The sequence below is a fragment of the Mirounga angustirostris genome, unplaced genomic scaffold (assembly GCF_029215605.1).
Source record: "Mirounga angustirostris isolate CCGP_5_RB_7025 unplaced genomic scaffold, mMirAng1.0.hap1 SCAF_9, whole genome shotgun sequence".
Taxonomy (NCBI): Eukaryota; Metazoa; Chordata; class Mammalia; order Carnivora; family Phocidae; genus Mirounga; species Mirounga angustirostris.
This window is the reverse complement of record NW_026991717.1, coordinates 47,114,984-47,130,483: the sequence shown is the minus strand read 5'-3', so window position 1 is coordinate 47,130,483 and position 15,500 is coordinate 47,114,984. Positions and strand designations below refer to the sequence as shown.

Here is a 15,500-nt window from a genome sequence, read left to right as displayed (position 1 = left end):
AAAAGGCCAACAAAGGAGCAATGGAGAAATGCCAGAGGTAAGAAATTCTCAACTTGGATAATCTCATATATCTGAAAGGTAAAATGGAATGGAGCGCAAAGATACATCTGAAAAGGCAATTAAAAATTATCCAAAGTGGGATGCCTGACTCTTGATTTCGGCTGACGTCATGATCTCAGGGTCGTGAGAGTGAGCCCTGTGTCCGGCTCCACGCTCAGCATGAAATCTGCTTGAGATTCTCTCTTTCCCTCTGCCTCTCACCCCCGTTTTTTCTCTCTCTCTCTTAAAATAAATAAATAAAATCTTTAAAAAAATTATCCAAAGTGAAATTGTGGCAATCACTTTTATAATACATCAGATTTGGTGTTTGGGGGGACATGACTGGCTTTGAAATGATCTGTCACAGCGAATAAAGAAATTAGTGAAATGCTAGAAGGGCTTTCAAAATAGTCACTGCATGGTGGTTTCACTTTCTGGAAGGTGAAGTGCCCCAAAATTGGGCAGTCAGGACCAGTGAAAGTCTCTTTAGTTTTAAATTATATGAACTAAAATACCTTCCCACTTCTAAAAAGTGTATATATATATATATATATATATATATATATACACACACACACACACACACACACACACACACACACACACATATAAATTCTGAGAATGTCCTCAAACACTGCTACACCTCCCAGATTTATGTGCCAAAGACTTGGCAACATCTTTGCCAAAACTACTTAAAATGCCAGAAATGGTTGTTTGCCATCTGACACTTAGGGCCAGCCACGTGGGTGTCCTGAGGCACATTAATACTGAATTTTGGCACAAATGTCAGATATCTAATTTGATTATTAAAATACTGGCTGGGGAAATGGTTGAAAGACCTCAATGTGAGACAGGAGTCCATCAAAATCCTAAAGGAGAACACAGGCAGCAACCTCTTTGACCTCAGCCGAAGCAACTTCTTCCTAGAAACATCGCCAAAGGCAAGGGAAGCAAGGGCAAAAATGAACTATTGGGAATTCATCAAGATAAAAAGCTTTTGCAAAGCAAAGGAAACAGTCAACAAAACCAAAAGACAACCGACAGAATGGGAGAAGATATTTGCAAATGACATATCAGATAAAGGGCTAGTATCCAAAATCGATAAAGAACTCATCAAACTCAACACCCAAAGAACAAAGAATCCAATCAAGAAATGGGCAGAAGACATGAACAGACATCCAAATGGCCAACAGACACATGAAAAAGTGCTCAATATCGCCCGGCATCAGGGAAATCCAAATCAAAACCTCAATGAGATACCACCTCACACCAGTCAGAATGGCTAAAATTAACAAGTCAGGAAACGACAGATGTTGGCGGGGATGCAGAGAAAGGGGAACCCTCCTACACTGTTGGTGGGAATGCAAGCTGGTGCAGCCACTCTGGAAAACGGTATGGAGGTTCCTCAAAAAGTTGAAAATAGAGCTACCATATGATCCAGCAATTGCACTACTGGGTATTTACCCCAAAGATACAAAAGTAGGGATCCGAAGGGCTACGTGCACCCCGATGTTTATAGCAGCAATGTCCACAATAGCCAAACTGTGGAAAGAGCCAAGATGTCCATCGACAGATGAATGGATAAAGAAGATGTGGTATATGTATACAATGGAATATTATGCAGCCATCAAAAGGAATGAGATCTTGCCATTTGCAATGACATGGATGGAACTGGAGGGTATTATGTTGAGTGAAATAAGTCAAACAGAGAAAGACATGTATCATATGATCTCACTGATAGGAGGAATTCTTAATTGTAGGAAACAAACTGAGGGTTGCTGGAGTGGGGGGTGGGGTGGGAGGGATGGGGTGACTGGGTGATAGACACTGGGGAGGGTATGTGCTCTGGTAAGCGCTGTGAATTGTGCAAGACTGTTGAATCTCAGATCTGTACCTCTGAAACAAATAATGCAATATATGTTAAGAAAAAAAAAAAGAAGAAGAAGAAAAAGGTAGCAGGAGGGGAAGAATGAAGTGGGGGTAATTGGAGGGGTAGACGAACCATGAGAGACGATGGACTCTGAAAAACAAACAGGGTTCTAGAGGGGAGGGGGGTGGGAGGATGGGTTAGCCTGGTGGTGGGTATTGAGGAGGGCACATTCTGCATGGAGCACTGGGTGTTATGCACAAACAATGAATCATGGAACACTTCATCTAAAACTAATGATGTAATGTATGGGGATTAACATAAGAATAAAAAAAATAAAAAAATAAAAATAAAAAATAAATAAAATAAAATACTGGCTGGGAAATTGTTTGATTTAGTGACTTCTTAATAAAGAGAAGACCTTGGTAGGGAAGCCTCCAAGGGATGTCATTTGATGAAAATCCAGTGTAAACATATAAGGGATCCACAGCTACCCAGAATATTAAACTCTTACGACTAATTAAAATAGTACACAATGGCCTGTTTTACAAAACTTTATTGACTGTACAATTCTGATCTTTCTTAAAATGGGCCTCGGTTCATCCATAGCTCCAAACGTAAAAATGAAAATGGAGTTAGCCTTTGGCTGATCGCCATTCTATGTACTTTCACCCAGTTGTTCTTTTAGTCCTGACAAAAACCCCGAAGGGTAGCTACTATTATCTCACATTTGGCCGATGTAGCAATTGACACTCAGTGAAGAAACTCCTCAACAGGAGACAGCATCCATACCTTGTTTACCATTGCATCTCTGGAGCCTCAAGGCACAGTTGACCCTGTGTGCTGTCTACATGTTGACTGCCCACACAGCTAGTAAGGACATGTCCAACCAAGCTTCTTCTAAAATGTAGGCCATATGATCTCTGTTGCGACTACTTGACTCTACCATCGTAGTCCAAAAGTAGCTCCAGCTAATATGCAGTTGAATGGGTGTGGCTGTGTTCCAATAAATCTTCATTTACAAAATCAGGCAGATCGTCTGTAGTTTGCTAACTACAGCAAGCTGTTACTAAGATAACTAAAAAAGACAAAAATATACATCAGTATTTCTATTTCGTTATCCAGCGGAGAAAGACTTGAGACAGAACTGCATATGTTGGTATTTGAGATGTTTTTGATCTGGTCACGGTTTGATCACTGGGCTTGGGTAATGCAACAGAGAACGTATTACGCATGCCTGGCTTCTCTTCAGCCTTGCTACAAGGAAATCATACCTCACAGAACAGGCTCCTCAGAGAATCTTCTAACCTCAAATAGAAAAACTATCATTCCTCATTTTATAGAAGTGGAAGACAGAATTGTCCTAGCAAATGATGATTCCACAAAGTAACATAAGCCTGTACAGTAGAAAGCATCAGAACCCTAGGAGAGTTATCTAAATCAAGCCCTACAATTAAAATGGTTAGCTTCTCTAGTTTAAATGGAGATGACACAAACATCAAAAAGCTATACAATTATGAAAATGTATTCTTTGAAAATCTGAGGTTCCTATAAACATGGACGTGTGATTCACAATTTATGATCAAGACAATCTTGATTAGAGGTTTGGAAACAACTAGACCCACACCATCTTTTAAGAAATGATCCCTGGGATAGGCAAGAATCTTGCCCTAGACCTAACAACAACAACAACTCAAAGGCACATCAGAAATAGTAATTTAAAGTCAGGGAATCAAAAGCCACAGATGTAGCAGCTTCTTAAGAGGAGTGGACCAGTACATGTTCTCCCCATGTTTGCAACAGAAGCAACACAAAGAATAAAGACTTAAACTCTTTCAAAAAACCAAGCCAAAACAAAACAAAAATCCAAAAACAAAAACAAAAAACAATTATGTGACTGTTAGGAAAAACAAAGTATATGGTGAAGCAAGTTCCAGCAGTTTTTTTAAAAGTCAAGGCCAAGGTCTTCCTTATCAATTATTTCTACCTCTTCCTATTCTCTCTCCTTCAAAAGGTTTTGCAAGGATCAAATAAGATACACATGAAAGTGCTAAATAAACCATTAGGCCCCATAAACAATATAAGTGGCACCATATATTTTATTATCACCATTGTTATTACATTGATCGACTGAACTATTGCCATGCTGACGATTAATTTTTGGCACTCAATCTTTTTAATAAGACCCTAAGCTCCTGGAAGGCAAATGCCCAACTAGCATAATGGAGAGCACTGTTGTTAGAATACTAACAATACTCGATGGCCACTCAAACAGCCTTTGGACCGAATTGAAGTTGACCCCAGAAAACAGCAGATGTTCAATAAAAAGTTTTTAAATGAATGAATAAATAAATAAATAATAGTTACCCAACACACATTAGCTCTGATTTTCAGTTGATTGTCTTTTATTTTTTCTCTTCTAGTTTAGTAAGTCAGTACTCCATAAATGTTCCCTTCCTCCCTCTGTTCTCACTCCCCACAGCATCAGATGCTGGAAGAAAACACAACCCCTTATGTTACTGTTAGTTATAGGCATAAAGGGTCACTGAAAAAATGCTCAACACAGAGACCACACAATATGTGTGTTTGTGTGTGTGTAACGGGGAGGAAGCACTGGAGCCAGAAGAGATGATAGAGACAATAGAGAAGGTAGGGTGAGATAAAGACCGAAAGATTCCAAAGACCTTCTGGGAATCTGGAAGAAATCTCCCCTGCAGTTAGGGGTAGTCAGTAAAGTGCCAGCCTTGATTTTACAATGTGTGAACTCCTACAATATATTCAGCCATATGAAGGTTTAAAAACCAGACTGATGAAAAATAAACAATTCCGAAAAGCTTTAATTCATAAAAACACGGCTAAAAGCAATCAGGTTCCTGCGATCGCTGATAAGCGGTCTTCTCAGGATACAAGCAAGAGAGCATGCATTCTCTTGGCCTCAAAGTGGTCCCCCTGCTACTTCTTGCGGGTGGACTTAGCACTCTTTCTTGACTAACGTGGTCTTTGAAAACAACCACCACCACCACCATATTCCTTAGTAAGCAATCATTTTTAAAGCTTGGGATCTAGTTCACTGCATTAAGGAAATAAAATTAGACATATATCAAAGATGGTACTGCCATTGATCCTTAGTCTAAAATGGGTATTAGAACTTCAGAGAGGTAGGCTTCTTTTTAAAACTAAATGTAACTGCGTGAAAGTCAGTATAGGAGCACAGCTTTAGCCCTTTCAGCATCCATGGAGACCAAACCGTAATTTTGGAGTATTTTCACTGGACCTTTGACAAAGGTGTAACTTTCATTTCTGATGATCTCCCCCATTCCACCATTTATAAAAAGTGCCAAATACTTTTAGAAGAAGAATGGCAAAAAAATACAGGACAATACAAGATCACAAATGCAAAGTTTTCTGGATGCATGCTACTTGAAATTCTCATAATCTGACCATTTACACGTAGGCAGTGACTTCATGTTGGTCCCCAAAACACATTTAAAAATCCTGTCGTAATATCCTTCCCTAAAGAGGTATTCGTTTAAGAAGACAAAAATGATGTAGGATCCATCTTGTTTATCTTGTACCACTTTGTGACACAAACACCGTATTTGTTTCTTATGTGTTATTCAACAAGCCCTCCACCATAGTAATTTCTAAGCCATTACTCTTTTAAAAATTCCTGATGAATGTGGTACTACTGTTCTAAAGGATGAACTGTCCATTCTACCTTTTTCATTCTTCTGTTTCAAATTACCAATACCCCTCACTTCTGATCATAAGTGATTTTCAGAAACCTTTCCACTAATCTTACTTTCCTTTTAAGTAAAAAATCATTACCCACTACCCTCAGCTACCAACAGAGCACTGCTCTTCACGTTAAAAAAGCTGCTCGCCCATGACGCTTGTCTCAGAAAATTTAGAAGCCTCGCTAAAAAGCTGAGGAGGAAAGCTGCTGGGAATGTTCACAGATACCCGATTTAACAAGGTTCTGTGAAAAGAGCTTGCCTTTAGATTAACATTACTCAATGTTTATGAGGGTTGTTTGTCAAGCCAAAAATAAGGTGCCTCCTCCCCACAAATTAAAGAGTCAAGTTACAATCCATTATTTCATTTCTGATTGTTTTTCTTTGTAATAAGTGGGAAAGTGGATACTGGATAAAAGTCTCTCCGGAGCTAAAAGACTCCACATTAAAGGCTTCAATTAGCTATAAATCAGTTGTCTTTCCTACTGGGGGAGAACAAGAGAAAAAGAGAGCAGGGGAAGTTGGGAAAAAAAGAAAACTGGAAGAGCTTCCAAATTAAATTCCGGGATACCTACTGCATACCTAAAACTCCTTTCCGGGGCTGGGAGGAAAATCCAAACAAAAGTTAAGACTAAACTCGAACCCTCCCAAATATGAGAGTTCGCTCCTGTCTCACGGGGAGATCTTGGAACTTAAGACCTTTAAAGAGAGGCTGAAGAGGTTAGGGACCCTCATAAAACAAACCGTTTATGCTGTATACTTTCCCCGCTCGTTCCCAAACCCAGATATGTGCCCCCACATTGGCACTATTGTTATGCAAACCATCTAAATGGCTGTAACCACTAACGACCTCCCATTAAAACGGCTTTCAAAAATTTGTCACACCATCTAAAAAAGCTAACAGGTACATCAAACCCATCATAAACCGGGCGTTCAGAACACGAATCACCTTGGCTTGTATTCTAAAACTAACACAAGTAAAATTTCAATATTCGGATTTTGAAAAAATTTCTCTCTCAACCATTAAGCCAAAACCAAACAATCTACTTCTCAACAAATTTAGTTTATCTCGTAATAAGCAAGATGGAAAACAACTTTAACCCTATTGTGTGCGCGCCGTGTGTGTCTAAGTTAATCGGAAGAAATTTGGGGTAGAAATCAACTGAGAGGATAGAGAATCAAACAAGAGAACTGTAAAATGAACTCCAGGGAACACGACTTTCAATCCCATCTATCTCCCCCCTCTCCGTGCTATAACGTTATAATCACCCCTTGTGCCTAATCAATATATTTTTTCTATGTGGAATTCATAGAAAGTAAATTCAATTTACATTAAGGCAGCGAACGCATATTCTTTTTTATGTGGTGCAACAGCAACAAAAAACCCTGCTTGGCAAACCCAAGATGTCAGAGTTCGTTATAAAAAATAATTTCTTTTCCGTCCGACAGCGAGCCCGTTCGTTCGCACACACTTAGAGAGTTTCCGACTTTTCCAGGAGGGCCGCCGCCGCCTACAACATTCGAACGAAATGCCGGCAGTGGAGCTGCCGGTCGCCAGCAGCCAGGTTTCCGCGCCATCTGCAAAGGCGGCCGGAGCGCCGCGCGCCGGGTCAGCGCCTCCGGGAAAGCCGCTCCGCACGCGCGGGCTTCTGAGGGCCGAGCGGGACGCGCAGCCCAGCGGCCCTGAAGGCGCAGGGCCGCCGGGAAGAGCGGCCGGGCTGCACGGCCCACCTGGCGGGAACCCTTCCTCCCCACTCGAGGAGTCGAAGCGGTGCCGACGCCTTGCCCGCCGCAGTCCGGGCCGCGAGAATCGGATCGGAAGGCAGCGGCAGACGCGGCAGGGGTAGGGAGCCGTTGACCGCGACCCCCGGCGCCGCGCTTCAGGTTGGGGTGAGTCCCTAAGGCGTCGCGAGACCCCGCAGGACTTCGGATGCCCCAAGCCCGAGGACGGGGCGTCCGTCTGCCGCGCGGGGGTGACAGGCTGGCCCCTGAGGCCGTCACGCCACGCTCGCTCCCTAACAGATCATGGACAGGAAGGAAGGTTCTAGAAAGCCTCGGCGGACGGCAGGTCCTCGCCGGCCGCTTACCTTGGTGTACTTGATTTCGAGGTTGGGCGTGGGCGATGGCAAGAGGTGCAGGGACGCCATGAGGGCGGCGGGGTCGGCCTTCACCTCGCCGGGCATTTCGATCTTACTGGAAGTCATGGTGGCGGGCCGAGGTCTCGCTCGCCCGCGGCGTGGGCTGTGCGGGCTGTGCGCGCGGTGCGCGGGCCGGGGGCGCGCTCGCCTGTATATAGGCAGGTGTCAAGCTGGGGCTTTTCTTATTGGACGTGAGGGCCGAGGCGCGGGGGGCTGGTCCATCCTACCTAGGACGCCCGGGCGCAGCCCCGATTTACATAAAGCCCGCCGCCCGCGCCGCGCGGCCGCTTCGCTCGGCGCCCACGGTCAAGTGCGGCCGGCGACAAGCCGGCTGCGGGCACAGACCCACGCCCACCCCGCTGCCGCGCAGGCCTCGACGGCCGGAGCCGGGACCCGCGCCGCGGCCGCGCGGGGCGCGGAGAGCGGGGCCGGCCTCGCTCCGGCACGGGCGGCGGCGGCCGGGGGCGCACCTTGGCGGATGTCGCGCGCGGGCCGTGGCCCCAGAGGCAGAGCGAGCGGGGGCTAACGCGGTGTCGGCGGAGGAAGCTTCCGGGGCGCGGAGGGCGGCTCTTGGGGCGCCGAGCGGGCTCGGCCGCTGGTGGGGCGCGCCTGGAGCCCCTCCCACCCGCGTCCCGGGGCCCGCCGAAGGCGCGTCCCCCCCTCCCCCGGAGACCCAGGGGGCGCCCTCCGCTCTCCTTCCTCGGGCAGGCGGCCCCGCACACACCCACGGCCCACAGCCGAGCCCGAGCTGCGCCCGGCCGCAGGCTCCGGGACCGGTAGTGATGAGTGCGAGTCCTTCGCCCCACACTCAAAATTAAGTATCCCCGCAAGGCGTCCCTCGCCCGGCTTCTCCCGCCCAACTGCTGCCCTCTGCCGGCTGGGACCGTCCCGGTCGGTCTGGGCTGCGCCCCAGGATGCGGGTGTTGGTCCTTATAGGCTCTTGCGAGTTGCATGTTTCATTGGCCCCTCTGTCTTTCTTCTTGGATCCCCCCTTCCAGCGCTTAACTCCTCGCCCCCAAATAACACAACGATATACTTGCTTTGCTTTTCTGTTGTTTTTCACGCCAACAGCTATCATCCCTCCAGACATGGGGTTCCTCACATGGCTGCCCCTTTGGGTTTGAGCTTCCATATCTATACCCCCCTAATTTAGGTGTTTATGTAGCTCCAACAGGCCTTCTTCTAGTTTGTGGGATCTTAGAGGTCAGCATATAGGTGTACGTCCAGAACTCAAGAGATCCCATCCCAGAATGGACTTTGGGCTGGGTGGGCCAAATCTGGGCTTCAGATAAAAAGACCTTAATAGGTCATGTCTCCCCCTCTCTCCCAGTGTAAGATTGACAGGGGCCTACTGATTCTTATCTTTAATGCCATATTCAGAGCCCTTACAACCTCATTTCTTCGGGTGTTAAGGGTCAGCCAGAAGAGATCTTGCCTTAGATACTTTCCCTAACTAAAAATGCCTAACACTCAGTGCCTGGATACCAACCAACAGTAGAAATAGACAAAAATATTGCATTTTAGTATTAGGTCTGTAGAAATAAATCCCAGCCTCTCAGAACCCCAAAGTAACTACCCAAGGTTACCTGAGTGAATTACCTCAGCTTTAGGCAATAGAAAGATCTCAATTCACAAGGGGATCACTATGGCCAAAAATTGTGTTCCAGTAACAGTCTATGTTCATGAGATACAGGTGGGTTTTTTTTTTTTTAAAGCCTTGGAGAGTTGGAGATATAATTGAGGAATAAAAAAATAAAGTCGCAGAGTTAGTTGGGGAGAGAGGGAGAAGAGAGTAGCAAGGGAGAATCACTGGTGCTCGGGGAACAATTCTGCCATGTTTTGCAAGGCACAGTACTGGAGGCTGGGTTACAAACAAGGTGGGTAGCCCTTACCATCAGCGAGCTGGAATCCTCTCCCCACAGGGAGATAGATCGCTGACTATGAGGGGCTGTGGGGAAAAGTTGCAACAGAGCATCAACCGAATGATCTGGGGCTCCACTAAGGAAGAGGCCAGCTCTCTGGGATCGCTGGCCTTTGATTTGGGCCTTAAAAGGAAAGGTGAGACGTCCACAGGGGAGGAGAGGACAGAGTAGGCAGTAGAGTCCACAAGAGCAAAGGCCTAGAAATGCGAGTGGGGGGGGGGGGGCGGGCATCAATGTGACTGGAGGGGCAGAGGATGAACCTGGCAAGGCAGTTAACTCAGGTTGTAAGGACCTTAATTCTTGAGACACTGAGAAACCATCAAAAAATTCTGAACATGAGAAAAAGGAAATCTGTGTAAATTAGACTGATAAATGAATATTGTCAGGAAAGTCTCTCGCAAACTGGAAACCACTGAGCTGTATTCTTCTCCAAGCATAAGACAGGGTTGCTCCCCCTTGACCCACTTCTTGCTTGCTAACTCCAGTTCTAGCACCATGGCTGGAAAATCTTCTCCCAGGGAAGGAGCAGTGTGATGGAATCATTAGCATCTGTTACACAGTGATATAGAGCAAATAAAGAGATTCCCTCTTCTCCAAGCAAGGAAATGAGAATCTCTGAGCTTCTCCTCATAAACAGCTCCAAAAGGTCTAGTGCATTTTTTTTTTTTTTGGTCCAATTCAAGATGGGGGACAAGATTGAGCAGGAAAGAACATGGAATTATAACGACTTCTTCAGTGTACGTTTTCTTCGTTTCTGTTCGTAGGACTTAACTCTGCTGCTACTTACTCGTAAGGCTGCTGGAACCTCTCTTCTCACATTCTTAGTCTTTCCTTCGCTTCTCTTTCTTTTACTCTTTTCTATTATTTTCTCATTTCCTCTATAGATTTCTCCATGTAAGTTAAAGTGGCCATCTTCCCTTCAGATTTCTAGCATTTTGAAATTCACTCTTTTCCATGATTTGGTGAAGAAACATTTTTTTCCCCACCCTTATAATGTTTCTTTCTCCCACCCTCTCCCATCTGTGATTATTTATTGTTTAGGATACATCTTGTTTATAAAACCCCCTGCACAAGGGAACACAAGCTACAGCATGCTCTATTTCCTTGTGAAAATAATTTATTAGGCCTGGTGGAGCCAATATCCTGGAGTTGTAGAGGAGAAAAATAAATTCTTGCCTCATATTTCCTCACCTAAATAATAGAATGCAAAGTTGTAATTTTAAGGCATCCGCTTTATGTGAAGTTAGATTTTTTTTTTTTTAAGGTATGAAACCATAGCAGTCTGGGCTTATTTTTAGTTTGCAGTTATGGAGGAACAAATTGAGAAACATGCTTTAGAAAATCAATGAAGGAAACAGTTCCTCCTAACCAAGGAACACTTTTGGTTTTGACAACAATGTCCAGCTTGAACTTCAAGCTTCCATGTTCAGGGGCTATTTCAGCCTCAGGTGGCCCTGCTTAATTGCCTTCCTGTTCCCATTACTAACCATGCTGACAGCCCACCTTTTCTAACAGATACACTTGCATTTTAATTTATCTGCAAAAATAAATCACACATTATAGCATTTCTCTCTTCCGGGTTAATTGAATCAGTTCCTTAAATGTCTCTAAGTCTAATGATTTAAAAGGAGCACATTGTTTGAAATATTTAAAAAATTAGGGCCCTTGGGTTGTATGCAGAATGATCTCAGTGCTTATTTCAGATATAAGTGTTTCCTAATGATCTCATTCATCTCAAACGGGATATGCTCAGCTACTTCATTTAAAATGTTTCCTGAAAACTCTAACAGGAAAGCTTAATGCAAAGTATATTTATAGAGATGGTATTTAATTTATTAACAAAAGCTTATAGAGAGCATTACATGTTTTTATCCAGAAATGCTTAATGAAGTATTTTGGACCCATTCTGAAACAAATTCACATTCTATAAACAAATTCACTTATATTTTTATTTAACGTGAATATTAACTTTTTATTTGGGATCTAAACACTCATTTAATTATCCTCTTTCTTCCAACATCTAGAAGAAAAGAGGCTGAGATTGTGGCATTTATTAACCATAAAAATTCTCTTCATATTAAGTCCCTCATACCCCAGTGTGGCCTCTGGTCACTGTATTCTATGAAAAGGGGGTATTTATGGTTGCAGGGATTAGATTCCTAATTGGTTATGACTCCAAAAATAATGTTTTGATACAAAACACTGCTCTTTCCTTTTAAAATATATCCTCTACCTTTTGGGAGCCCCGAGAGACTATTTTAAAAGTGGAAACTAGATTTGTCTTTGTTGTAAAGCCAAGTTCCACCTCATATATGTTTTAGAGGCTTCAATCTAGGGGCAGGGATGAGCTCAGCACTTTATCAATAGTCACACTTAACAGGCACAGGGAGAAATTACAATCCCAGCTACGCAGCCTTCTCTGCCAGGCCTGAGGAACAGGGCATTAGCCCCCCCTGCAGTTGATGGCATGTATGTACAAACGAACGGGAAATGGCAATAGGCAATAGTTGGGATTTAGTGTATTTTATCTGCTACTGTTTGGCGATGTTACAGTTTTAATTTGAATTAAGCTGGAGATGGGAAAAGATCTCAGAATGCAGACAAATTAACTACAGTTAATTTAGGAGAGGGACTTTCATTTAAAAAGCTTTAAAAAAAGCTTTTGACTTTTAAGAAAAGAATCATAGTGTTTATTTGCCGAGTTTAGTGCAGAAAGTAAAGTGCTCAGACCCCTACAGTCCTGCTCACACAGTAGTCCAGAGCATCCCTGAGCCAGTCACATGGCTGTGTCTCAAATGGGGAGCAACTATTTTTATCATGGTGGGTGAGGAAGGGTTACTAAAAAAAAAAAAAGAACTCCTTTGGCATGTGACTAAGTTAAGTTTGCTTTTCTGTTTTCCTTTCATGTTCCTTAATTTGCAGTTTTCCTTTCACTTTTAAAATTCTTCACATCTACATGTAACTCTTAACTGCTGCTACTTACTTTAGGGCTCTCCCATTCTTAAACATAAGCTCCTTCCCCAAGTCCTTCTGCTCTTAGGCGGTCAGTCATCCAAAGGGTCTTTCTTCATATGGAATGGTCACATGAACTTTGGTGATATTTGAGGCAAGGATCCATATCCATGTTCACAAGAAGACGAGGCTCATTGAACAGTCATCGTCTCTCTTTTACATGCTGAAACGAGCCTCTGAAAATCTTCCCACTTTAGACGTCTTGACAACAGAGGGGGAATGCCGCTTCTTTCTTCTCAACCACACAGTTCAAGCTCTGAAAGACACAGGGCAAAACTGGGAGGCATTCAGAGCCGGGACACTGACATCCAATATGGACATCCCGCCCCAAACTGCAGAGGACGGGTCTCCCGCTTCCGCCTTTCAGGGCGTCTGTGACTCCCTGACTACCAATGCTAAACATAGACTCTGTCCTCCCTCTACCGGTTGCAGAGCTCCAATTGAACAACCATTCCCTGACGGTACATTAGGAGCCAAGCATTGCCATGGAGTCTCTGAAGAACAAAAAGAAGCGTGGGGGATGACAGGGGCTGGGGACATGAAGCTATTCAAGGGCCGGATGAGACAGGAAAGAAGTCAGAAGATGCGGTGCACAATGAAAGCGACAGGCCGTGGCGGGCAGGGCACAGCCTGTTGGCAAATCCCTTTGCCGGCCTTTCCACGGGCCTCACGCTCTTTTAGGAGCTGTGGGGGGCATACGACACACAGTGGTAAAGATAGCATCACCCAAAACGTGACCCAAAAAAGAACTCCTTTGACATCTTTTAGTGTAAAGCCAGCTAATGTGATTGGAGAGGTGAGCTGTTCGTAAAATCGCAATTCCCAGAAGCAAATACTCAGAGCTGAGATTCCTCCCACTTCCCAAATCCAAGTTAAATGTTCTCAAGAGTAAGACCTTTTGGTACCAACCTAGCTAGAAGAGAAGGTAGAGGGACCAAGGGCAGCTGAATTTTTTCCTTGCTTAGGAAGAAAAGAAAGCATTAAGTACGACATTAGGTCATGTTTCTAATGCTTACATACCTACTACGAATAGATACTGCCACCTTACTCCTGCTTAGTTGGGGAGATCAGACATTCATGGAATGGCCCAATGGTTTTCAACTCAGCTTCCAATATAATCATGTCGGGAGCCTTAAAAAGTTTGGAGGCCTGGTTCCACCTCCGAAGACTTCAGTTAGTCTCAGGTAGGGCCAAAGGCACTGCTTTTTTTTTTTTTTTTTAAGATTTTTAATTTATTTATTTGAGAGAGAGAGAAATAGCGAGAGCAGGAACACAAGCAGGGGGAATGGGAGAGGGAGAAGCAGGCTTCCTGCCGAGCAGGGAGCCCGATGTGGGACTCGATCCCAGGACCCTGGGATCATGACCTGAGCTGAAGGCAGACACTTAATGACTGAGCCACCCAGGCGCCCGGCACTATTTTTAACAAAGCTTCCTGGTGTCTGTAAGACACAACCTATTTTAAAAACCACTGATTAATCCACAGAAGGTTAACTCCGTGGACTTACTTGAGTCCACTCTGCAACCTCTGGGTTGGAAAAGTAGATTCCATGCTTCCTCCTCTGTAGTGTTCTTTGATTTGCTATTTTTAATTTAGTATTTGAAAAACACATCAAACCTCAAATGGATTGACCTTTCTGCTAATGTAGTTCACCTAAATTAGCAGAGGCAATTAACTAATTTATATTGGAATTGTGCACTTTCCAGTTCACATTTATCAACTCTTAAATGCTCAATCTGGTGTTGCAGTTTAAATTTTTTATTATTACCCTTTAAATCTGAAGAAATGTCTTACATCTAATTAGCGAAACTTACATATTCAATTAATAGATTCATTATGGGCTAATGAATATGGAGGCAGCACGAGGGCAACATCTGCTTGCTGGTTGAAAGGATGCAAACTTTTCTGCTATGAAAAAAGAAAAATCTGTTATAGAACTAAAACAGCGTGAACTTTCAGTTTTTGCATTTCTGCATACTGTAATGCCTGTAAGGAGTTTTAGGGGCCTGCTAACATAGGAAAGACAATATATTGTCCAGAGACAACTGCCTTTCCAGAGAAATATGAGATCGGAACTGCAAAAGAAATACACCTCTGCAGACCCTTTTCGATATGAAACCGGTACAGGTCTAGATTTTCACTTTAAATTATTGAGGTTTGGGGGCGCCTGGGTGGCTCAGTCGTTAAGCGTCTGCCTTCGGCTCAGGTCACGATCCCAGGGTCCTGGGATCAAGCCCTGCATCGGGCTCCCTGCTCCGGGGGGAGCCTGCTTCTCCCTTTCCCGCTCCCCCTGCTTGTGTTCCCTCTCTCGCTGTCTCTCTCTCTGTCAAATAAATAAATAAAATCTTTAAAAAATAATAATAAATAAATTATTGAGGTTTTTCTAACATGCATTTTTTTCATGAAAAATGCTTAAGAAAATAAACTCAGTGGAAAAATTAATATCACAAATGAAACAAAATCTTTAATTTGCTGTAATATACTTTAGCATCATTCCAAACTCATGTGACTTTATAGATTTAAAGATATGACCAGACATTACCTTGGGAACTGATTATTTCAGTAATCAGTTATATTTGGAATCTAGATAATTCAGAGACCTAAAATGAATTTCCACAATATTTTCAATTATTGAAATTCTGTTTTTTGATTTTTCTATGAAAAAAATAGACATTTTTAGTAATCCTGAAAAAGCCATGAGTTTCAGGAAAGGTGGCTGAGAGCTAGAATTCATGTGAAAGACTCTTTTTAGAGGTGGCAAGATTGTGAGGAAAATAATCAGAAATCCCT

The 15,500-nt window shown here is 43.6% G+C and overlaps 2 protein-coding genes across 2 annotated transcripts in view; one reads left to right on the top strand and one right to left on the bottom strand.

Moving 5' to 3' along the window:
* ALDH1A2 (aldehyde dehydrogenase 1 family member A2) overlaps positions 1-8,542 on the bottom strand; it is a 94,584-nt gene extending 86,042 nt beyond the window's left edge. The window contains exon 1 of the mRNA XM_045899979.3: positions 7,728-8,542. Within this exon, the coding sequence (XP_045755935.1) occupies positions 7,728-7,844 (117 nt within the window). The 5' untranslated portion in view covers positions 7,845-8,542. The remainder of the gene's footprint in view (positions 1-7,727) is intronic.
* AQP9 (aquaporin 9) overlaps positions 7,163-15,500 on the top strand; it is a 95,151-nt gene continuing 86,813 nt past the window's right edge. Inside the window, exon 1 of the mRNA XM_054513521.2 lies at positions 7,163-7,530. The gene's annotated coding sequence lies outside the window, so the exon portion shown is untranslated. The remainder of the gene's footprint in view (positions 7,531-15,500) is intronic.